The sequence below is a fragment of the Myotis myotis genome, unplaced genomic scaffold (assembly GCF_014108235.1).
Source record: "Myotis myotis isolate mMyoMyo1 unplaced genomic scaffold, mMyoMyo1.p scaffold_m19_p_3, whole genome shotgun sequence".
NCBI classification, from domain to species: domain Eukaryota; kingdom Metazoa; phylum Chordata; class Mammalia; order Chiroptera; family Vespertilionidae; genus Myotis; species Myotis myotis.
The window spans coordinates 119,960,716-119,984,269 of NW_023416335.1; the positions used below are offsets into that span (position 1 = coordinate 119,960,716).

The window sequence follows — 23,554 nt, forward strand, 5'->3', positions numbered from 1 at the left end:
AATTTATTCATTTCTTCCAGATTCTCCAGTTTGTTGGCACATAGTTATTCGTAACGTTTTCTCATAATCCTTTGTATTTCTTTGGTGTCAGTTGTACTTCTCTTTCATTTCTGATTTTATTTATTTGGCTCCACTCTCTTTTTTTCCTTAATAAACGTAATGAAAGGTCTATCACTCTTGTTTATCTTTTCAAAAAAACAGGTATTGGTTTCATTGATCTTTTGTCTTGCTTTTTTGGACTCCATTTCATTTATTTCTGCTCTGATCTTTATTATTTCCTTTCTTCTACTCACTTTGGGCTTTGTTTGTTGTTCTTTATGTTCCTTTAAAAGAAAGTTAGATTTTATTTGAGATTATTCTTGCTTCTCAAGGTAGGCTTGTAATGCTATGAATTTCCCTTTTAGGATTGATTTCATTGTGTCCCATAGATTTGGGGTTGTTGTGTTGTCATTTTCATTTGTTTCAGGGTATCTTTTGACTTCTTCCTCATTTTAAACTGATTCATTGTTAAGTAATATGTTATTTACTCTTCATGTCTTTGTGTGTTTTTTAGTTTGTTTTTTGTGTCTTTAATACTGGGTACTAGCTGTGGTTATGGGATATATTAATCATGCACCATTAACCATGATTTCCTTGTTCTGGTTAAAAAAAAAAGACATTCTAACTTGGCTGGAAGTTGTATACCCCCGGGACCTGGGAGTCAACCTTGGAATGTGGTTTATTCTCATTCAAGACCTGCCTATTATCATGGAAAGATTTAATGGAGTTCCACCCCAGCCTGCATAGCCTACTTTCCCATGTCTGTAATCCCTACTTCCCCCATGTAATCCTTGTCCTACTCTAGATAAGCAGCTGATTTAGGAGGGGCTGCAGAGCAGATTTTTGTGGATGACCTGCTGCTCTCCCATACTGCCAGCAGTATTGGAATTAATGCTTATATATGATCCAACACTTTCTCTGCTTAATTGGCTCAAGTAGTGACAGGCAGCACATGCTTGATATGATTTCAATCTTCTTAAACTTACTGAGGCTTGTTTTGTGTCCTAACATGGTCTATCCTACAAAATGTTCCATGTACACTTGAAAAGAATGTATATTCCATGCTTTAGGGTAAAATGCTCTGAAGATGTCATTTAAGATCACCGTTCCCTTGTTGATTTTCTGCTGGGACATATATCCATTGGTGTAAATGAGGGGTTAAAGTCACATACTATGACTCTATTACTATCCCTGTATGTCCGTCAAGATTTGCTTTACATATTTAAGTGCTCCTATATTGGGTGCATAAAGGTTTACAAGGGTTATATCCTCTTTTTGGATTGCTCTCTTTACCATTACGTAGTATCCTTTTTTGTCTCTCACTATATCCTTTGTTTCAAAGTCTATTTTTTCAGATAAAAGTATTGCTACCCCAGCATCATTTTTTTCCTATTTGCATGAAATAACTTGCTCCATCCCATTACTTTTGTGTGTATCTTTGTTTCTGAGGTAGGTCTCTTGTAGACTGCATATATATATGGGCCTTTTTTTCTTGTCCATTCAGCTACCCTATATCTTTTGATTAGAGCATTTAAGTGATTTGATTATTGATAGGTATGTTTTTATTGCCATTTTATCTTTTTAACTATATCGTTTCATTTTGTTTTGCTTTCTTCTTCTTCTTCTCCTTTAAGCAGGCCCATTAACATTTCTTGTAATATTGGTTTGGTGTAATAAGCTCCTTTATTTCTCTTCTCTGGGAAGTTCCTTAATTCTCCTTAATTTTAAATGATAGCCTTGCTGAGTAAAGTAGTCTTGGTTGCAGGTCCTTGCTTTTCATCACTTTGAATATTTCATGGCAACCCCTTCTGGCCTGAAATGATTTTGTTGAGAAATCAACTGATAGTCTTATGGGAGCTCCCTTGTAGGTAACTATCTTTCTCTTTCTGTTTTTAAGATTCTCTATTTGTATTTAAACTTTGCCATTTTAATTATAATGTGTCTTGATGTGGGCTTCTGTGGGTTCATTTTCTTTGGAACTCTCTAAGCTTCCTGGATTTCTATGTCTTTTTCCTTCACCAGGTTAGGGAAATTTCTGCTATTATTTCTTCAAATGGGTTCTTGATCCCTTGTTCTCTCTTCTCCTTCTGGTATGCCAATGATGCAGACGTTGTTACACTTCATGTTGTCCCAAAGTTCCTTTAAACTGCCCTTTATTTTTTAAGTATTTTTTCTTTTTGCTTCTCTGAGTGATATTTTTCTACCTTGTCTTCTCACTTGCAGATTTGATTCTCTGCTGCTTCTAACCTACTGTTAATTCCTTCCAGTGTATTATTTTCAGCTATGTCATTCTTCATTTCTGACTGGTCATTTTTCATGGTTTCTATGTCCATTTTCATGCCATTGAGCATCCTTATAACCATTACTTTGAACTCTATATGATAAACTGCTTGCCTCCATTTCATTTAGATCTTTGTCTGGAGATTTCTCCTATTTTTTCATTCGGGGTATATTTCTTTGTCTCCCCATTTTGGCTTCCTCTTTGTTATTTCTATGTATTATATAGATCTACTTTGCCTTCATGTCTTCATGGGGTGGCCTTATGTAGTAGGTGTCCTTGTGGAGTTCAGTAGTTCAACCTTCTTGACCACCTGAATTCGGTGCTCCAAGAATGTCCTTTTGTGAGTTATGTGGGCTTGCCTGTTTGTTACTGAGTCTTGACTGCTATTGGCATATTCCTGTGCAGAATGGACCCTCAGGCTGGCTGGCTGTGAGGCTCAACCCCAACCATGGCATGTGAGTTGCTGTGCAGGTATTGACCACATGAAGTGAATACAATCAGCAGGATGTGGTGCTGCCAAGATCTCCCTTTGGATATGCTGCTTGTGAAGTTTACTGAATCCTGCTCTGATTTTGTCTGAAGCTGGTCACTGGGTGTGTTGGTTTTGGGGCCTCACAGGACGGACTCTGGTGCAGGCCAAAGTCAGACGCTGCCTATGACTGTCCCTCGGCAACCTGTTTGTAACTACAAGGGATCGACAGTTTGTGGCTGCCTCTGCTGGATGTATGCAGGAAGGACCAAGCTACTCACCACAGTAGGCTTTTACTAGCACCAGGCCCCTGAAATACACTTCTGCCTGTTTGTTGCCTAAGAGGCTCAGTCACTGACAGAGCCTCTGGCTGTACTCAAATTGTATGAAGTAGGTTCACAGTGGGTCACCAGGTAGGGGCAACTGGTGCTTACCAAACTGATACAGGTTCAAACTTGGTGCCAGTGCTGGGTCTAAGGCCACTCAGTAAATGTTCCCTGGCCTACCAAGTCTATCTGTATGCTTGCACACCTTTGTGTTGGGGTAGAGACTCAGGAAGTCTGTATGCTTGCACACCTTTGTGTTGGGGTAAAGACTCAGGAAGTCATCAGGATGAGGCTTAATGACTCAATAAACCAATATTTAGCCAAGTGAAGGCAGGACTCTCCTCCATTCAGGCATGTGAGGAGATAATGGCCCTTGTTCTAGAGCCACAAAGTTTAGTCTGTCCCAGATTCAGTTTCAGTGTGGCTGCTTCTGTAAATTCTTGGTTATAAGACTTCTCTTCAGCAGTCTTCAGGATGGTTATTCAAGATGACTTTCTATAATTTTAGATATAATTCCAGTTTGGTACTCGGAGGCGGCAAGTGTAAGTCCACCACCTACTCCTGCATCATTTTGGATCTCCCCAACAAGGCCTATATTTCTTTCCACATGAGGTACATGAGTGAGACTTGTTATCTGTAGAGTTTATTTGAAAATCGGTCATAAATTTATGGATTTCCTACCACCTTTTCAAATTTACCAAAATTCTGATTGTTCTCTGCCAGAGTAACATGGTGACTTTTCATAATACTTAGCTATTTACTATTTGTTAACCCCCAAACTCAAAATTAAATGGGCATAGGTTGAAATATTCAGAAAAGAAGCAGTAAAAATGTAACATTCAAAGTTCATCATGATGCTGGTATAGTTTTCGTGTTGCATGCTGTTTGATATACTATGGCCAGACTCTGGATTATCTCATTGAAATATAGAGTCTTTAAAATAAACTGAAAGAAACTCAGGATGTGTTTATAATATGGGAATTTACAGAAAACTTTCTAAGAAAGTATGATGTGATGGTAATTTGAAGAGCATAAAATATACACTGCTACAGATTAATCATAACAATATAGTTAGTATGTGTTGGAAGGATCAACTGGTCTAATCACTCTAAAAGACAAGATAGCCTGGCTGGCATGCCTCAGTGGTTGAGCATCAACCTAGAACCAGGAGGTCACAGGTTTGAAACCCGGTCAGGGCACATGCTCAGATTGCAGCTTCGATCCCAGGTAGGAGGAATGTAGAAGGCAGCCAATCAATTATTCTCTCTCATCACTAATGTTTCTCTCTCTCTCTCCCTCTCCCTTCCTCTATGAAATCAATAAAAAAAATTTTTTTAAAGACAAGTTTCAAAAATGTACATATTATTTGACTGAGCAAAATTTATAGGAATTTATCCTAAAAAAATTAATATATAGGGATAAATGATTAAGGAAATTTAGTACAGCACAGTTGATAATACTGAAAAGTTAATAGTGGTCTAAATTTTCAACAGTAAGAGATATTCAAATAAATGCAATGAAACGTTATCAATGCATTTGAAATTATAAAACTTTACAAGTATTGACAAAGAAAGACAGACAATCAAGACGAATTATTAAGAAAGTGGGTGACATTACATTATGCATAGCTGCATACACATAGGAAAACTGACATATATTTTCTAATTTTACTATAATAAAGTACAATGGATTTACTCTGTAATAAAATTATTTTTTAAAAAATAAAAATGTCCTCAGTGTAGATATTTCTGATTTTTTGCAAAAGGAGAAACTGTGAAACAAACTATATATTTAAAAGTATTCTTTTAAAGTTACCATTTTGCTGTCTTGGGAATATTCCATTTTTTTTAAATCTCCTTCCTTACATTTCATTTAAGAACGAATTATTCACACTGGCATTAACACAGTTCTAAGTTGTTTTTTTTCTCTATCCAGATATGAAAGTTATCTGAAGTCTCTGACCACATGTAGAGAATAAAGCTATCAATTTTTTTAATTCAATGTAAGAAAAATTTTTTACTTATGCTTTCTTAAAATGAAGCATTATCTAGAAAAGTGAAAACTTAACAACCACAATGGTCAGCTAAAGTCTGAGTTTTCTTTCTATAAGTGACAGTATGCCTATATGTCCTTCTTTCTCACTATGCCTCCATGGCAGCAAATGATTTTTAGCACATATATTTAGCACATATATTTTATATTAAGGCAACAGTTTCCATGGAAACCATAAGGCAAACATCCGTTACTGCTGTCAAGGACTTTATGAGCACACCTAAATTGAAGTTACTGCTTACTTTCTCTTATTAATATTTTAAAATTGCCCAATAGTTAGCTACTCTGATTCTGGTTTTGTTGCATGTGTGTCTCTGAACAAATCAAAAGATGAGTAACAAATACAAAAAATGCTGTGCCTCTCTAGCAACAAAATGTGTCTATAGAAACCAGGAGGGGAAAAGAAAGACCCAGAAAGTTATCAAGCCAGCACACATACCAGTCACTGTTATCTCATACAAGAGAGCAAATCAGAACAGAAACCAGTGAACCACTTAAAATACCAAAGAAAAAATTCCCTTCCACTACCTTGGTGGAGCACATAAATTTATTTAGGCCAAGCAAGATGCTGACTAATCACGATAAAAAGACAGGAAGTAATAACAATTGAAAAAATGGTCACTCACCTCTCTCAACATGTTGTTCTCTTTTTCCTTCTGTTCCAAAAGGCTTTCTAGGTGGTGGACGTGCATCTCTGCCTCTGCCAGTCGTCTTGTTCTCTCATGGTCTTCCTCAGTAGCCTTAGCAGAAAGTCCTTTGCTCTGTAACATCTCCAGAAGTTTCTTGATAGATTCATCCCGAGCATTCAGGGTTTGCTTCTGAGTCTCAATACGCAGTTCCATTTCCTCCAGAGTCTTTCGAAGAAGAAATAGCTCTTTGGCCTGTCTTTCATGTTCAGCATGTAGCCTCTGGAAGTTCTCCTCTGTCAGCTCTGCCACACAAGGTTCACCAGTCCTATTGCTACTGTCTTGCTGAAACAGCTGGTTTAGGTCCCTTTGAATCCGTAATTCATCCTGGAGAGCCTGAATTGTCATTTGCATGTGCTAGAACCAAGACAAAAAAGAAAACCCCAAATCAGCTTTCCTCCTCAAGCAGCAAAAACAGAGCCTATTGAAGAGTCAGAAAGTAACTACCAGGGCTCTCAGAACCTTGTAGTTAGCCAATCAGGATCCACATTATTCAGTATTACATTGTCTTAAAAAAGTATTGAGATAATCTGTAAAATATCAATAATTTGTTATGCTTATTGCCAAAAGGAAACAAGTATGGCAGCTCCTCACTTTGCATAAGGCATGACAAAATAAAGACACTGTTTAAAATAATTGAAGATATTACTAAATAGAACTAAGGGGAAGGGAGAGAAAAGATATGGGAAATTCACAGAAATACAAACATATCATACAAAAAATTTCACCAAAAATCACCCTTAATTTAATATAATAGGGTGCGATACTGGTATCATGTATCCATGACATTATTTTTCTCTAACTAAAAAATTTAGAACTCAGGATAAATTGGCATTCTTCAGTTATCTAAAGCCCACACTATTCAGCATTTACCCCTTAACCTCTTCTTATGCAGTCTTCTCTGCCCTGTCCATCTCTCATGGCTAGTTAAACCCTACTTGTCCTTTCATTCTTAGGTCAGGCATCATCTCCTCTAGAAAGTCTGTTCTGACTCCCCGAACTGAAAGAAAGAAAGATAGAAAAAGGGAGGAGAAATTAGTGGAGGAAGAAAAGTACAGAAAAGAAGAAAAGATAGTACCCCAATAAGAAATTACAATAATAAAAATATCATACTAAGCAATGTCAAGATTGAAGTGATTCCATTAAAAATAAAATCAAAATACGTTCTTAAAAAATCTTTAAAGTTAAACTGACCAGCAAAGGGACGCTATAAGAACCATATCTATAGTGTTTAAAACTTGAGAATGCTCACCAGTAACAAACAGAGCCATTGCAGAACTATAATGAACCATAAAAATACTGTTCATTCCAAAAGCATTTTAAAGTATCAAGCTCACTTCTTTCCCAATTCTCTACAACCCAGTTTCAAACACCTGCATAGGTCAATGAGGTTAACAACTTTTCCAAATTTGTCACTGAAATACTGGTAAATGACTTAACAAGAAAGAAGGGTAAAGAAAAAACAGGTAGGTAAAATCATCAGCTATGGAAAGTGTTAACAGCTAACATTGGTAGTGCCATTATTGGAAGTGGATTCTGCTGAATGAACACACATTGTAGGCAAGACGCTTGGCTATGTGAAGGCAATCCCTGCTGACATTCAACTGCAGCGTACAATGTAAGGCCTGTTGAAAGGGGTTAATGTCTATGTCAATCAGAGCTATGTCAACACTTAAGTCACTGTGTACCCAAAGCTTACAGAAGCTACAAAATTTTTTTTTCATTCCCTTTTCCTCCAGAAAAATAGAAGTGAGAAAGTCTGATACTGACAAAGAGTACAAAAAGATCATGACCTTACAGTTATATAGAGAAGCATGCATGTACAAAGTTATTACTTAAGATGCTTTCACATACACTATAACAACAAAATTTAAAGTTGGGATAAAGCCCAACAATATTATTTACAGAGATAATTCTTTCTGGGAGAGAAAACACCATAAAACATACAAACAACATCAGTAAACCAGAATGAACTGACCAAAATTATTCACATCTTTCTTCAAGACATATTTTTAGTAATGTACTTCCTTATAAAAATAAAATCTAAAAAAGTAAAATAAAATAAAATCTAGAGGCTTCCAGTAAAGATGGTGGAGTAGGTAACGCTGTGCTCGTCTACTCCCATGACCACATCAAAACTACAACTAGATTATACAATCACCATCCATGAGAAGCAGCTGAACAGAACCCCTGTAACTAAGGATGTAAAGAAGCCACATTGAAACTGGTAGGAGGGGTGGAGATGTGGAACACGCAGGTCCCACACCCAGGGCATGGTGTTTAGGAATCAAGAGGAATATCTAGACTGCAGTGATTCCTCCTGAGGAACAAGGGGTCCCAGAACCCACATCAGGCTCCCAAACTTGAGATATCAGTGCCAAGGAGAGGGTCCGCAAAACATCTGGCTGTGAAAAACAGTACACATTGCATCCATAAAGGATAGGGAGCAGCTGGAGACTGAGGTGAATCTCTTTAAAAACCCACACACTCACTAGCTCACAAATTCACTTGTAGTAAGCTCCAGCACAAGGGCAGCAGCTCAAGAAACACCAAGGACAAATTTCAGAATAAGGGCTGGAGGAGCAGGGGTTACAGAAACTCTCTCTAGGGCAGCCGTGGGCAAACTACGGCCCGCGGGCTGGATCCGGCCCGTTTGAAATGAATAAAACTAAAAAAAAAAAGACCGTACCCTTTTATGTAATGATGTTTACTTTGAATTTATATTAGTTCACACAAACACTCCATCCATGCTTTTGTTCTGGCCCTCCGGTCCAGTTTAAGAACTCATTGTGGCCCTCGAGTCAAAAAGTTTGCCCACCCCTGCTCTAGGACAACAAAAATTCTGGCAAGTGCCACTGTTCCTTTGTGAACTCAGCATAGGCAAGCCCACAAACAGACTCAGTATAGGCAAGTGCCAAATATGTGCTCTCCATTAACCTGGCTGAAACCATTCACTCCATCCTGGTGATCCCCTGAGACTCTATCTCACCCAACTCTGAACCTGATCCTCGAGGCTCCTCTGCAGGAACGACCTGCTTCAGATCATACAGCACACCTTTCCAAAATCTCACAAAGTTGCATAAACTCTAAACAAGCAGTGGCTGGCCTTAGCGTGCCTTATAGTTCTGAACAAGCAGCTCCAAGCAGAGCAAAATGGGCAACCAGTATAAACTTGCACTGTAATTCCCATCAGGTGGCTCCAAACCTGGCATAAGCAGCAGCCATCTTGGGCGGAAACATAGCTTCAACTAAGCAGCCGCAAGCCGGGCACAAGTGGCAGCTGGCCTCAGCTCATACTGTGGTGCCCACATAGGCCAAACCGACAGAAAGTGGCATCCAGCTTCTGTTCTCAGGGTAGCCTCTCCCAGGTGCCTCAACCCCAGCAAAAATGGCAACCAACCATAGATCTCTCTGTAGCTCCTACCAAGAGGCCCCAAGCCAGAAACAAGCAAAAGTTGACCTGGGCCTGCACCAAACCACCTCCCAAAGTCTCTAGAGGCAACATACCAATGGCCAGCTACAGACCACACAAGAGCATCATCCAACCAACTCCACAAACAATGCCCCTGAAGGACAAGCATGGCTGGCACCAACAGGGTCAGCTGCCAAACAACAGTTTCTCTGTTGTAGTTGTGACCAGCCCTCATAACCAGTCAGAAGGTCAATCACATCCACTGACATGCCAACAGCAATCAAGGCTCAACTACAACAAGAAGGCACACACAACCCACACAAGAAAAACCCATGAAGGACCCAGCTCAGATGACCAGGGAGACTGCACCACTTGGCCCCACAGGACACCTTGTACATAAGGTACCTCTGTCAAGTACAAGAGACACAGCAGATCAACCAAATAAAAACGAAACAGGGAGTGGACCAAAATGAGAAGAAAAAGAAAACTCCAGAAAAAAAACTAGACAAAATGGAGGCAAGCAATATACCAGATACAGAATTCAAACCAATGGTTATAAGGATGCGTCATTAACTTAGGGAAAGAAGAGATGAACTCAGTGAGAACTTCAAAAAACACACAAAGGACATAAAGATCATTTAAAAAAAAAAAGAAACCAGAACTGAAGAATACAATATCTGAAAAGAAAAATACACAAGAAAGAATAAAAAGCAAATTCAATGAAGCAGAAGATCAAATCAGTAATTTGGAACACAAGGTTATGGAAAACAACCAATAGGAACAGCAAAAAAAGATTTTTTTTTTCTAAGAATGAGTAGTTGAAGGAATTCTCCTAAGATAATATCAAGCATACAGAAATTCACATAATAAAGATACCAGAAAGAGGAGAGTGACACTGTTCCTTTGTGAACTCAGCATAGGCAAGCCCACAAACAAGGAATTAAAAACCTAGTTGAAGAAATAATGACTGAAAAATTCCCTAAAAAGGAGAAGGAAATATACAAGTCCAGAAAGCATAGAAAAGAGGCCCAAAACAAGACACATCATTATTAAAATGCCAAAGGTTATAGACAAAGAGAGAATCTTATTAAAAAAATATTTTTATTGATTTCAGAAAGGGAGAGGGAGATAGAAACATCAATGATGAGAAAGAATCACTGATTGGCTGCCTCCTGCATACCCCCTACTGGGGATCCAGCCCATAACCTGGGCATGTGCCCTTGACCAGAATTGAACCCAGGACTCTTCAGTGCACAGGCCAATGTTCTATCCATTAAGCAAAACTGGCTAGGGTGAGAATCTTACAAACAAAAAGCAAAAAGAAGTTAGTTAAGTACAGGGGAGTTTAAATAAGACTACCAGCTGTTTTCTCAACAGAAACTTTGCAGTCCAAAAAGAATTGGCATAAAATATTCAAAGTGATGAAAAGCAAGGACTTACCAATACAACAAAGATTGCTCTATTCATCAAGCCTATTATTTAGAATCAAAGAAAAGATAAAGTGTTTCCTAGACAAAACCAGTACTAAAAAAAATGTTTAAAACACTTCTTTAAGACGCAAAGATAAAAATACATGACTTAAAAAAATATAGGCACAGCCAGCATGGTTCAGTGACTGAGCATCGACCTAAGAACCAGGAGAGGTCAATCCTCAGTGTGGGGCATGCATGAGGTAGTCGATCAATGATTGTCTCTCATCATTGTTGTTTGTATCTCTCTCTCCCTCTCCCTTTCTCTCTGAAATTAAATATATATACTAGTGGCCCAGTGCACGAAATTCATGCATGGAGGGTTGGGGTGTCCCTCAGCCCAGCCTGCACCCTCTCCAATCTGGGGCCCCTTGGGGGATGTCCGACTGCTGGTTTAGGCCCGATCCCTGGAATCGGGCCTAAACCGGCAGCCAGACATCCCTCTCACAATCTGGGACTGCTGGCTCCTAACCAGTCACCTGCCTGCCTGCCTGATCGCCCCTAACCACTCTGCCTGCCGGCCTTCTTGCCCCCAACTTCCAACCACTGCTGGTGTGCTTGCCCCCAACTTCCGCCCCCACTGGTCTGATCGCCCCCAACTGGCCCCCTCTGCCAGACTGCTCGCTCCCAACTGCCCCCCTCTGCCGGCCTGATCACCCCCAACTGCCCTCACCTCCTAGCCTGATCGCCCCTAACCGCCTCTGTCTTGGCCCCGCCACCATGGCTTTGTCTAGAACAGGGGTGGGCAAACTTTTTGACTCAAGGGCCACAATGGGTTCTTAAACTGGACTGGAGAGCTGGAACAAAAGCATGGATGGAGTGTTTGTGTGAACTAATATAAATTCAAAGTAAACATCATTACATAAAAGGGTACAGTCTTTTTTTTTTTTTTTTTTTTTTTAGTTTTATTCATTTCAAACAGGCTGGATCCAACCCACGGGTCGTAGTTTGCCCACGGCTGGTCTGGAAGGATGTCCAGAAGGTCTCCCGGTCTAATTAGCATATTACCTTTTTATTAGTGTGTGTGTGTGTGTGTGTGTGTGTGTGTGTGTGTGTAGTTTTTTTAAATATATATATAGCCTGGTCACAGGGTGGGATGCCGGAATAGGACACATGCTGTTGCTTCTGCTACCATCTGAAACACCCACCAGTCTTCAGAACAGTTAAGAGATGCCTCTTGGGTGTGGCCATGGACACTCCCTGCCAATCTAACAGGAATGAGAAAGCTCATGTCCAAGGTGACCTAGTGGGTGGCATGGCGAGAACTGTAAGCAGCATGTTGACTGTTGTCCTTGTTGCTGTTAGGACTGAATCCAGGAGATGGAAAGCTGGAGACCTTAATATCAAAGCCCTGGACGTGCCATTTCAAGGCCTCCTCCAGGGCTCCCATGTATTTTTATTTTACTTATTATCATAAATTTAAAATATATTCATTAGAAATAATCTTTTTTAGATTTTAGGTGGCATAGAAATATGTGAAGTATGTAGTTATTACTTTATGTACCTTTGCTTTCCTTTTAATTTTACCCTCCCCCCATGTCATACAGTGTCTTTTTATTTTTCAACTAGAGGCCTGATGCACGAAATTCATGCAAGGGGCTCGGCCCTCGGAGCCGCAGCTTCATCTGGAAGGTCGTCCAGCTGTCCGATCTAATGAGCATATTACACTTTTATTATTATAGATCAGATTAAATTCAATATTATTTTGTATTAGTTTCAGGTATACTGCAAAGTAAAGTGTCCCCTCAATATTTCTGGTACCCACCAGGCCCCATATATACAGATCACAGTACGACTGACTGTCCTCCCTACACTATCATCTGCTACTGATAAAGTTAGTGCACACCCTTTTGGTGGTGCTCAGACATTGATAGGCAAGTAGTGTTTTAGGTGCCACACATTTCCTTTGCATTAAACATGCTTTTATATCATCCTTTTGAATTTATTCAACTAACTTGTTGAAATAATTCCAATGAATTAGAATAGCTCTGGATAAAACTACTCAATTTATATATATAGATCCAAAACTTAGCTTTCCCCCTCATTATAGATCCTTCTCATTATTTGCCTCCCGGTGTTTGAGAATTCAAACTGTACAATACTATTCAAAACTGTAAAATATTAGGTGTCAGTGTCTTTATTCCACTTACTATGACACTGCAGAGAAATTATTCATCACTGCTCAGCAAAATCATCATATTTGCTTAATGCTTAATCATCACTTATATTTTTTCATTTTATTTTTTCCAGATTCCTTGCATTAATTTTTTTAAATTAAATCTTTATTGTTCAGATTATTACATTTGTTCCTCTTCCCCCCCCCCATAACTCCCCTCCTCCCAGTTCCCGCCCCACCCTCCGCCCTCACTCCCCACCCACTGTCCTCATCCATAGGTGCACGATTTTTGTCCAGTCTCTTCCCGCATCTCCCACACCCCTTTCCCCCCCAAGAATAGTCAGTCCATTCCCTTTCTATGTCCCTGATTCTATTATAATCACCAGTTCATTTGGTTCATCAGATTATTTATTCACTTGATTCTTAGATTCACTTGTTGATAGATGCATGTTTGTTGTTCATAATTTGTATCTTTACCTTTTTCTTCCTCTTCCTCTTCTTAAAGGATACCTTTCAGCATTTCACATAATCCTGGTTTGGTGGTGATGAACTCCTTTAGCTTTTCCTTATCTGTGAAGCTCTTTATCTGACCTTCAATTCTGAATGATAGCTTTGCTGGATAAAGTAATCTTGGTTGTAGGTTCTTGGTATTCATCACTTTGAATATTTCTTGCCACTCCCTTCTGGCCTGCAAAGTTTCTGTTGAGAAATCAGCTGACAGTCGTATGGGTATTCCCTTGTAGGTAACTGAGTTTCTTTCTCCTGCTGCTTTTAAGATTCTCTCTTTGTCTTTTGCTCTTGGCATTTTAATTATGATGTGTCTTGGTGTGGTCCTCTTTGGATTCCTTTTGTTTGGGGTTCTCCGCGCTTCTTGGACCTGTAAGTCCATTTCTTTCACCAGGTGGGGGAAGTTTTCTGTCATTATTTCTTCAAATAGGTTTTCAAAATCTTGCTCTCTCTCATCTTCTGGCACCCCTATAATTCTGATGTTGGTATGCTTGAAGCTGTCCCAGAGGCTCCTTACACTATCCTCGCATTTTTGGATTCTTTTTTCATTTTGCTTTTCCGGTTGGGTGTTTTTTGCTTCCTCCCATTTCAAATCATTGACTTGATTCTTGTGCTCCTCTGGTCTGCTGTCGGGAGTCTGTATAATATTCGTTATTTCAGTCCGTGTATGCTTAATTTCTAGTTGGTTCCCCAATATAACATCGAGGGTCTCATTAGTTTTCTTGTAGATCTCATTAAGTTTATTGGCGGCTTCTAAACAGTTCTTGAGAGACCTTAAAAGTGTGGTTCTGAACTCTATATCTTCCATTGACAATTTTGTCCTGTTTCTTTGTCTCTGCATTTTGTTATGCTTCCTTGGTCCACCCCCTAGTGGTCTTTGTGCGCAGTCTTATAGTTAAACCTTGATTGTTGTAGCTAATACCAGGGAGGGTTTGACCTCCAGGCCAAGTGGCTATGAGAATCAGCTGTGTCTGCAGTGAGAGAACTTCTGTCCTCTAGGGAGGTGCTAATCTAGCCTTTGCCTGAGGCTATCCGGCAAATGCCTGTGTGCAGGGCTTGGGCGGGGCGGGTCGCACAGGATCAACAGGGTGGGCCGGAGAGAGCAGTTATGGCGGCTCTCAGTCCTGTCCCCAGGGGCTCTGCCTCTCTGAGTCCCAGCACCCGCTGCAAACCTTGGAGAGAAAGCTGCACTTGCTCTGACCGAAGCCAGACAGTCCCGCTTCTCCCGTTTGAGTCTGGGTCCCTAAAGACTCGCCCGTATCTGGAGCTCAGAGTCTGTGACTCCCTCCCGATTGAAAACGCCAACCGCGCCCTCCGCCGCCAGCCCGCTCCGTGCACTCCACACCTCAGAATTTGACTTCAGCACTGCGCCTCCTCTGAGTGTCCGTATGCGTTTCTCTTTCCTCCTAGTTGTAGGACTTCCACTCAGCCAGCGTTCCTGTGGTTCTGGGTGATGTCCGTTCCGTTTTTTAGTTTCACTTTTGAAGTAGTTGTTCAAGGCAGCAAACCCCAGCGTTAACCTATGCCGCCATCTTGGTTCTCTCTCTCTTTTTCCTCCTTGCGTTATTATAGTGTCTCTGTTACTGGTTTTTGAGAGCTTGTTTATGACTAAAGATGCACCAGGCCTCTATCCTATATAATAAAAGGGTAATATGCAAACTGACCCTAACAGCAGAACAACTGGGAATGGCTGGTCACTATGACACACACTGACCACCAGGGGGCAGACGTTTAAAGCAGGAGCTGCCCCCTGGGGGTCAATGCACTCCCACAGGGGGAGCTCTGCTCAGCCACAAGCCAGGCTAACGGCTGCCAGTATAGCAGTGGTGGTGGGAGCCTCTCCCACCTCCTCAGCAGCACTAAGGATGTCAGAATGCAGCTTAGGCCTGCTCCCCGCTGGCAAGTGGACATCCCCCGAGGTCTCCCGGTCTGCCAGAGGGATGTCTGATTGCCAGCTTAGGCCCAATCCCCCGGGGAGCAGGCCTAAGCCAGCAGGTGGTCATCCCCCGAGGGGTCCCAGACTGCGAGAGGGCACAGGCCAGGCTGAGGGACCCCCCCCCCCCGCCCAGTGCACAAATTTTTGTGCACCGGGCCTCTAGTGTTAATAATAAAAGTCCAGTCACTCAAGAGGAGATTGAGTGTGCTCTCTGTTGGAGGAAGGGCCCAGTCGTCCTTCCCCCTGTAAAGGCAGAGAAGCCTAAAAGAGAACAAGGGTAGACAAAGAAGGGGGATCCCTTGCCTTGCCTTGCCTTCCCCTCCCTATGCAACCCGGAGACAATCTGAGGGAGCATCCAAGATGGCGATTTACAATCCCAGCCTCCCTGTCAGGAGGAGGGCTCCAAACGGCCCTGAGGCCTCTGCACTACCAGGAACCAACTTTTCTAAGTTGCAAAAGGAGCTGAAGCAGCGTAAAAAATAATAATAAAAAAAAGAGAGAGTTAAATGGAAGACCCACGTGGCTTAGCTGACCAGCTAGATCCATTTTGGGCCCACAAGTGTATACGTAGACCCGAGTTAATGTTTATCTTGGGAATACTATTCTCAGGAAAGGAGGGGGAGCATATGGGTCACAGAGAAAAAGGAAGGGACCCCTCACTGAACCTTTAGATTCCAAGGCCAACATTCTCACCCCCTTCCCAAAGAACACTTTCTTCACCTAACAGTCTGGCTACTATCAGAATCTGAACTCAACACCCACACCTTAGCACGTTATCTCTAAGGGAAAATGTGGCAGTTTTGAATCCAAGTAGCTAGAGGTGTGGGAACAGGCTGCGGGGCCTGCTCCCTTCTCCCCCTGCCCTTTTCTCCAGCCTCATAGGCCTATACATAATTTTCAAAAGTCTTTGATAACTTAAAGGCTTTGGAGCATTACTGGGTTAAATGATAAACACCTAAATATTTTGAAATAACAGGATACTGAAACATTAATTAATTTGAGTTTGCCTCTTAGGGAAAATATAGAGAATAGATTTGAATCTGTTAATGAATAAGTCTTGTATTTTATTTAAAATATCTCTTAAAATGTGGATGTATTGTTAATCTGAGGAATATTAATTACTTCCATGCCACCTAAAAATTAAGGTTTCTAAGGGTTAAAAAAATCTAAAATTATGGGAAGAAATTATGGTTTTGGTATAATAGAGAAAGCATGGGGCATGAAAATACATTTTGAAGAAAGTGGTTTCTAAAGCTAGTTACTTCTGAAAGTTGTAAGGTTTTCTAAAGGAATATTTGTGAAAGTTATAAAATGATTGTAAAGAAAAATGTTGAGCCCTAGCCAGCTTGGCTCAGTGGATAGAGCGTCGGCCTGCAGACTGAAGGGTCCCAGGTTCGATTCTGGCCAAGGGCACATGCCTGGGCTGCAGGCTCGATCCCTAGTAGGGGGTGTGCAGGAGACAGCCAATCAATGATTCTCTGTCATCACTGATGTTTCTATCTCTCTCTCCTTCTCCCTTCCTCTCTGAAATCAATAAAGAAATATATTTTTTTTAAAAAGAATTTAAAAAGAAAAATGTTGAAAAGAAGTTGAATAAATGACACAGACCAGTAAGCCAGGATAGGGAATAGGGAAATTGAAATACAGTAGGTCCTCAGGTTACGTGGGATATCTGTTCCTACGGCAAGACTTAACTCGATTTCACCGTTAAGTCGAAACCCAACTTTAAGCACCTACGTCACTCACATGGAGCACATACACAGCAGTAATGAAGTGAAACAGTAAGAAAAAATTAAAAGAAAGATAACAATTCCTGACCTTTATTTGTGGTAAATAAATAATAAAAAACATAAAGCATATATGTACATACGTCAGAATGACAGAACTTTTTTTTTTAATAAATAAATGGGAGATGGCGATGTAAGCACAAAACGACATACGTTGAGTCACACGTAACCTGAGGACTGCCTGTAGTTAAACAGCAATTGGAGTCATCTAGTAAATCTTATCTTCCCTAAACCGAGGACACTTTAAGAGTAAATGATTTTTATTTTGCCTCCCTAAACAGAGAGTAAATAGATTATATCAATGTACTCAGGGACATTGATAGCAGAAATCCAATTAGTGTCATTTGCTGACCACATCAAAGGACACATGAAGTTAGAAAATAAACCTTATTTTGGTTCTTTCTTTTCTGAAGCAAAAGTTCTATAAATTATTATATGTTACATTAATCAGGTATTAAAAAAAAGTAATCTTAGTTGTGGGAACTGAAGTTTTACTAGCTTATGTTTGTGTTTAATGCCTTCTTGTCACTTTGAATGCTATATAATCTTTTGGTAGAATGGGTTTGACAACCTTCCTAGGATTTAAGTGTTAAGAAAAGATGTATTTTTTACTTAGGTTTGGCTGTAGGTGATTCCTATAGGCCCTGGAAAGCATCAAGATCTTCCTACAATGAAAACTAGGGACCAAATTTTTTAAGAACTATGTACTGGGTATCTCTTCTACTCTAATCTCTCTCAGGTTAGAAGGCTTCCTGACCCAAGGCCCTCTTGAGTTTCCAGTTCATCACCATCTACCAGAAGACTATGTTCTAATCAAGACTTGGAAGGGAAGCAAGTTGGAACCCTCCTGGGAAGGACCCTACCTGTCTTGCTTACCACAGAGACTGCTGTTCAGACTGCAGAGCAAGATTGGACCCATCACACACGGTTTAAGGGCAGACACACATCAACTTAACAGCCATACCAGGACATATCCCCTTGAAATTGACGCTAAAAACTGTGAGATGTCTTAATAACCATCATGTACTGAGTTCTATTTGCTTTAGGGATCTGACAAATTGTAGCGGCATACAATGTGAGCTGGAGAAAGGTGTACAATCTGGATCATGCTTACCCAATTAAGTTATTGATTATAGATAACTTGAATGACTTGGATATTTCAGCCTTTAGGTCAAAAGACTGGCTAGGACTAGATTTAGGAGTAGATGTCACAGGACAAGATCCCCTAGGCGACTGCCACCACTGTGCAAATGGAAGTAGGATATAAGGGAACAAATGCCTGGGTGGAACGGATTAAATATTCTGTACGCGCCCTAAATAAAAACAACTGTTACCGTGCACAGCAGGAAGGCCAGAACCCCATGTGGTCCCATTTCCATTCGGATGGATCTCAGACCTTAACGGGATGGAATATGTGCTTGCCTTGTACCAGGAGGAAACCGCCTAGGGAAACCCTTCCTGTAAGACTCTTGCCCTGTTCCAATCCAACAGAGGTAAAGAGCAACGACCCCCACACAAATGATCTGGCCCCCATCCTCCGACGTAAACTATACCTCCTGCCTCTCAAGGGGGGAACAGTACTCGAAGTTTATGAGAAATTTATCTGGATGCGTAAATGGACAAGTATCCCCAGAAGCCAATCATGCTGCACTGTTGATATCCCGTGCTGATGTCTGGTGCTGTCATGGGGGACCCTTACTTGTGGCCTTGCCCAGCAAATGGAATGTAACTTGCGCTCTAAGACAATTGGCTATCCCTTTCATTTGGCATATTGTAAACTTTTTCAATGGACAGACAGACTAGACCAGCCGTGGGCAAACTACGGCCCGCGGACCGGATCCGGCCCGTTTGAAATGAATAAAACTAAAAAAAAAAAAAAAAAAGACCGTACCCTTTTATGTAATGATGTTTACTTTGAATTTATATTAGTTCACACAAACACTCCATCCATGCTTTTTTTCCGGCCCTCCGGCCCAGTTTAAGAACCCATTGTGGCCCTCGAGTCAAAAAGTTTGCCCACCCCTGGACTAGACAGAGGAGAGAGTGTCCAGGGGCTCCTTTGATCACCATATATACACAGATTCCATTGGGATTCCAAGAGAGGTGCCAAAGGAGTTTAAGGCTAGAAATCAGATTGCCACAGGGTTTGAGTCTGTCCTGTGCTGGTGGCCCACTGTGAACAAGAATGTGGCTGGATTAATTATATTTACTAGAACCAGCAAAGGCTTGTTAACTACACATGAGACGCAGTTAAAGGGAGAGCTGAACAGCTAGATGCCACAAGCAGGATGACCTGGGAGAATAGGTTGGCCTTGGATATGATTCTGACAGAAAAAGAAGGAATATGTGTAATGTTGGGGGTCAGTGCTGCACATTCATCCCTGACAACACAGCAGACGAACCATCACTGAGGCCCTAAGGAATTGGCAGCTTTAGCTGATGAGTGAGCTGGAACCTGGGATTGAGGATCCTTTCTCTGATACACTAGAGCAGCGGTTCTCAACCTGTGGGTCGCGACCCCTTTGGCGGTTGAATGACCCTTTCACAGGGGTTGCCTAAGACCAAGCTGCATATCAAATATTTACATTATGATTCATAACAGTAGCAACATTACAGTTATGAAGTAGCAACAAAAATAATTTTATGGTTGGGTCACAACATGAAGAAATGTACTTAAAGGGCCAGAAGGTTGAGAACCACTGCACTAGAGCAATGGTTTAGAAAGTGGAAGGGAATGATGGTATCCATTTTCACCCCTTTGATTAGGAGGTACAGTGATGGGATGTTACATCCAAAGGTTAATTGAAACCATATTGACCAAACAGCAAATTAGTCTTCTCCTAGACACTGTAGAGCAGGAAAGTCAATGAATGTTAGCCAAGTTTGAAAAAAATAGCTTAAATAAAGAAAAGTGGGGAATTGGGAGAATAAACAAGTCATTTTTTCTGTCAAAGAACAGTATAGACAGCCACCATTTTGGACTGTATGACTTGGCAGCCACCATGTTGGCTGCATGACTTGCAGCTTCCTGGGGGCCATCATCTTAAAACAGCAAAGGCCAACCCCTCCCTTTGAATTAACCAATTGCAAAAAACTGTGCACCTGAGCTCCAATCAAGAGTGAGGAACAGGTCACGTGCGTCAGGATTTAAAAGCCGAGCAGACTGCCTGCTCAGTGTGTGTGCGCTCTCAGACCATGTGCTCCACACCCTCCTGCAGGAGTAAAGACATTTGCCTTTTGGCCTGGCTCCCGAGTATGTTTTGTGTCCTACCAGGAACCCTGAATTTGGGGGCTCGCATTATTTCTTACAAGGCCACAAAAAAGCCTCAATAAATTTAAAAAGACTGATTTCATATCAAGCATCTTCTCCACCCACATTGGTATTAAACTAAAACTCAATTAAAAGGAAAAAGTGAAAATTCATAAACACATGAAAGCTAAAAACATGTTAATAAACAATGAATGGGTTAACAATGATATCGAGGAAGAAATCAAAACATGCCTTAAGAACAGGCATGTCAAACTCAAAGACTAACACAAGACAAATAAACAAGGTTTAAGTTTATGTGGGCCGCAAAAAAAACAAAAGCTTCAATTTTCATAGAAAGGTGGGTTTATTTCGATAGAGACATGCTGACTACAAAGGGCTGAAAAAGTGAGTAATCATTAACATAAAATAATAGAACATTTTAATAAAAATTAGTATTTTTTCTTGAACATTAACTTACCAGACACTACATAACTGCACAAATTAATAAGCATAATGCAAATAAAACTATTTTTCTTGTTCTCCGAAAGCAAAATATTTCCAGTTGCACACACCAAACAAGTCAGTCCAAGACTAATGACGTGGCAATCGGCTGCTAAAATATTTGCTGCTAGCATTAGTGGAGAGAAATGGTGTGCCTGCACGTAAAGCACATAAGGGAAATGAATGCAACACAATTATAGTAACCAGTCATTAGGAAACATTGTAGTTCGTTATTAATAATTAGAGGCCCAGTGCATGAATTTGTGCACTGGGTGGGGGGGTGTCCCTCAGTGCAGCCTGCACCCTCTCCAATCTGGGACCCCTCAGGGGATGTCCAACTGGCAGTCAAACATCCCTCTCACAATCCGAGACTGCTGTCTCCTAACCGCTCGCCTACCACCCTGCCTGATTGCCCTAAACTGCTTCTGCCTGACAGCCTGATCACCCCCTAACCCCGCGGTCGGGCCCGAGAGCCACATGCGACTCTTTGACCCCTTGAGTGTGGCTCTTCCACAAAAGACCATGTGCGTGCACGCATGTACAGTGCGACTGAAACTCCGTGGCCCATGCGCAAAAGTCGGTATTTTGTGGAAGAGCCAGTATTTTGTGGAAAAGTCACACTCAAGGGGCCAAAGAGCGCATGTGGCTCACGAGCCGCGGTTTGCCGAGCCGCAGTTTGCCTACCACTGCCCTAATCAGTCCCCTGCCGGCCTGACTGACACCTAACTGCTCCCCTGCCAGCCCGATTGCCCCCAACTGCCCTCCCCTGCTGGTCCTATCACCCCCAACTGCCCTCCTGCCGTAGACCAATTCCAGCATGTCATAATTTTAAGAGTTTCATCAAAAGGTTGATGAAACTTAGGAACTCAACAGGGTTGAGTCACAGATGTAGTCACCTGTTGGGAATGGCTAAAGACATTTCCCCAAAACTGAATAGGAAACTGACTGTGGCTGCCAGACAGTTAAAGGGCATCTTAATCGACATGGTATTGCCTCCTACTGGCCAAACACCTGAACAGCCATAGGCTATTCCCCAAACTGACAATGCCTCTGTACCCTTTGAAACCTTACCCTTTGAAGTGTATTATCTCCACCTTGCCTTAGGACAAATTGTGTTAATAAAAGCAAGGGTCCTAGACAAGGAGGCACTCTTCAGTTCCTTTAGCTGAAGGTCCTCTGACCCCCAATGCCTTTCAAAATTATATCTCGTCTCCGGACTCTTTATTAGTCTCTGGATTCCTATGTCACCTACTCACAGCCCCTTTTCCAGATTCCTGAACCCTTCTTGATGCTGGGACATGAACCCCGGCACCCTCCCCTGCAAGCCCAGTCACCCCCAACTGCCCTCCCATGCCAGCCCAGTTGCCCCTAACTGCCCTCCCCTGTAGCCTCTTCCCCCACAACTGCCCTCCCCTGCAGGCCCAGTTGCCCCAACTGCCTTCCCCTGCCCGCCCAATCACCCCAACTGCCCTCCCCTGCCCGTCCAATTGCCCACAACTGCCCTCCCTTGTCGGCCCGATCGCCCACAACTACCCTCCCCTGCCGGAACAATCGCCCCAACTGCCCTCTCCTGCTGGCCCAGTTGCCTCTAACTGCCCTCCTCTGCCTGTCTGGTCACCCCTAATTGCCCTCCCCTGCTGGCCTGGTCCCTCCCATTTGCCCTCCCCTGCCGGCCTGGTCATCCCCAACAGCCCTCCCCTGCAGGTCCTGTCACCCTCAACTGCCCTCCCCTGCAAGCCTGGTCACCTCTTACTGCCCCCCCCCACCCCCCGCTGCCGGCCTGGTCGCCCCCAACTGCCCCCTCTGCTGGCCTGGTCGCCCCCAACTACACACACACACACACCCTCCCCTCCCCCCCCCCCACCCCCGCATCCTGGTCACCTATCATGCCCCGGCCCCCTGCCGGCCTGGTTGCCCCACACAGCCTGCTGTTCACTCGTCTGGCCGCCCCTCACTAACCCCCCTGCCAGCCTGGTTGCCCCATGCAGCCTGCTTGTTCAGTCATTTGGTCATCCTCGCTAAACTCCCTGCCAGCCTGGTTGCCCCACGCAACCTGCTGTTCAGTCATCCCTCCGGTTGTTTCAGTCGTGACAGCCCTGGCTTTTTATATATTAGGATTATCTTATACATCAGGGGTCCTCAAACTTTTTAAACAGGGGGCCAGTTCACTGTCCCTCAGACCGTTGGAGGGCCGGACTATAGTTTAAAAAAAAACTATGAACAAATTCCTATGCACACTGCACATATCTTATTTTGAAGTAAAAAAGCATAACGGGAACAAATACAATATTTGTATTTGCATGTGGCCCGCGGGCCGTAGTTTGAGGACCCGTATTATACATGATCATGGTGATTAGAGAACTAGCATTCCATCAAAGCTATGTTGGTTCATAAGCGATTTTTCCTAGGCAAAGGAACAAAGGACAGAGGTAGAATTATAGCCTTCAGCAGAAAAAAAAAAAATATATTCTCAACTTGGTTGCTTGGAATACTTCCAGCTTTACTTTAGGAAAATTTAAAATGAGCACCTGCAGCCAGGGATCCTACAGGAGCACCCCTTTCTTAAGAACCTTCCTTCCCTAAGCATTCATGGCCCTCTGTTCAAGGCAAGTTAATGCCGCCTCTTGTGCTAAGAGATCCACATCAATCTGCATTGTGTGAGTACTACAAGCAAGCATTTCTACTCAGTTATTTTTGTAAGTTTTCAATATCCTCTAGCAGCC

General features: G+C 42.1%; 1 protein-coding gene across 16 annotated transcripts in view; it reads right to left on the bottom strand.

Annotated features, from left to right (window-relative positions):
• The window catches only part of ERC1 (ELKS/RAB6-interacting/CAST family member 1), a 520,764-nt gene that overhangs the window by 415,522 nt on the left and 81,688 nt on the right, over positions 1–23,554 (bottom strand). For all 16 annotated transcript variants that reach the window (XM_036301306.1, XM_036301299.1, XM_036301300.1 and 13 more), the window contains exon 3: positions 5,794–6,210. In XM_036301306.1, coding sequence (XP_036157199.1) covers positions 5,794–6,210 — 417 coding nt within the window. The remainder of the gene's footprint in view (positions 1–5,793; positions 6,211–23,554) is intronic.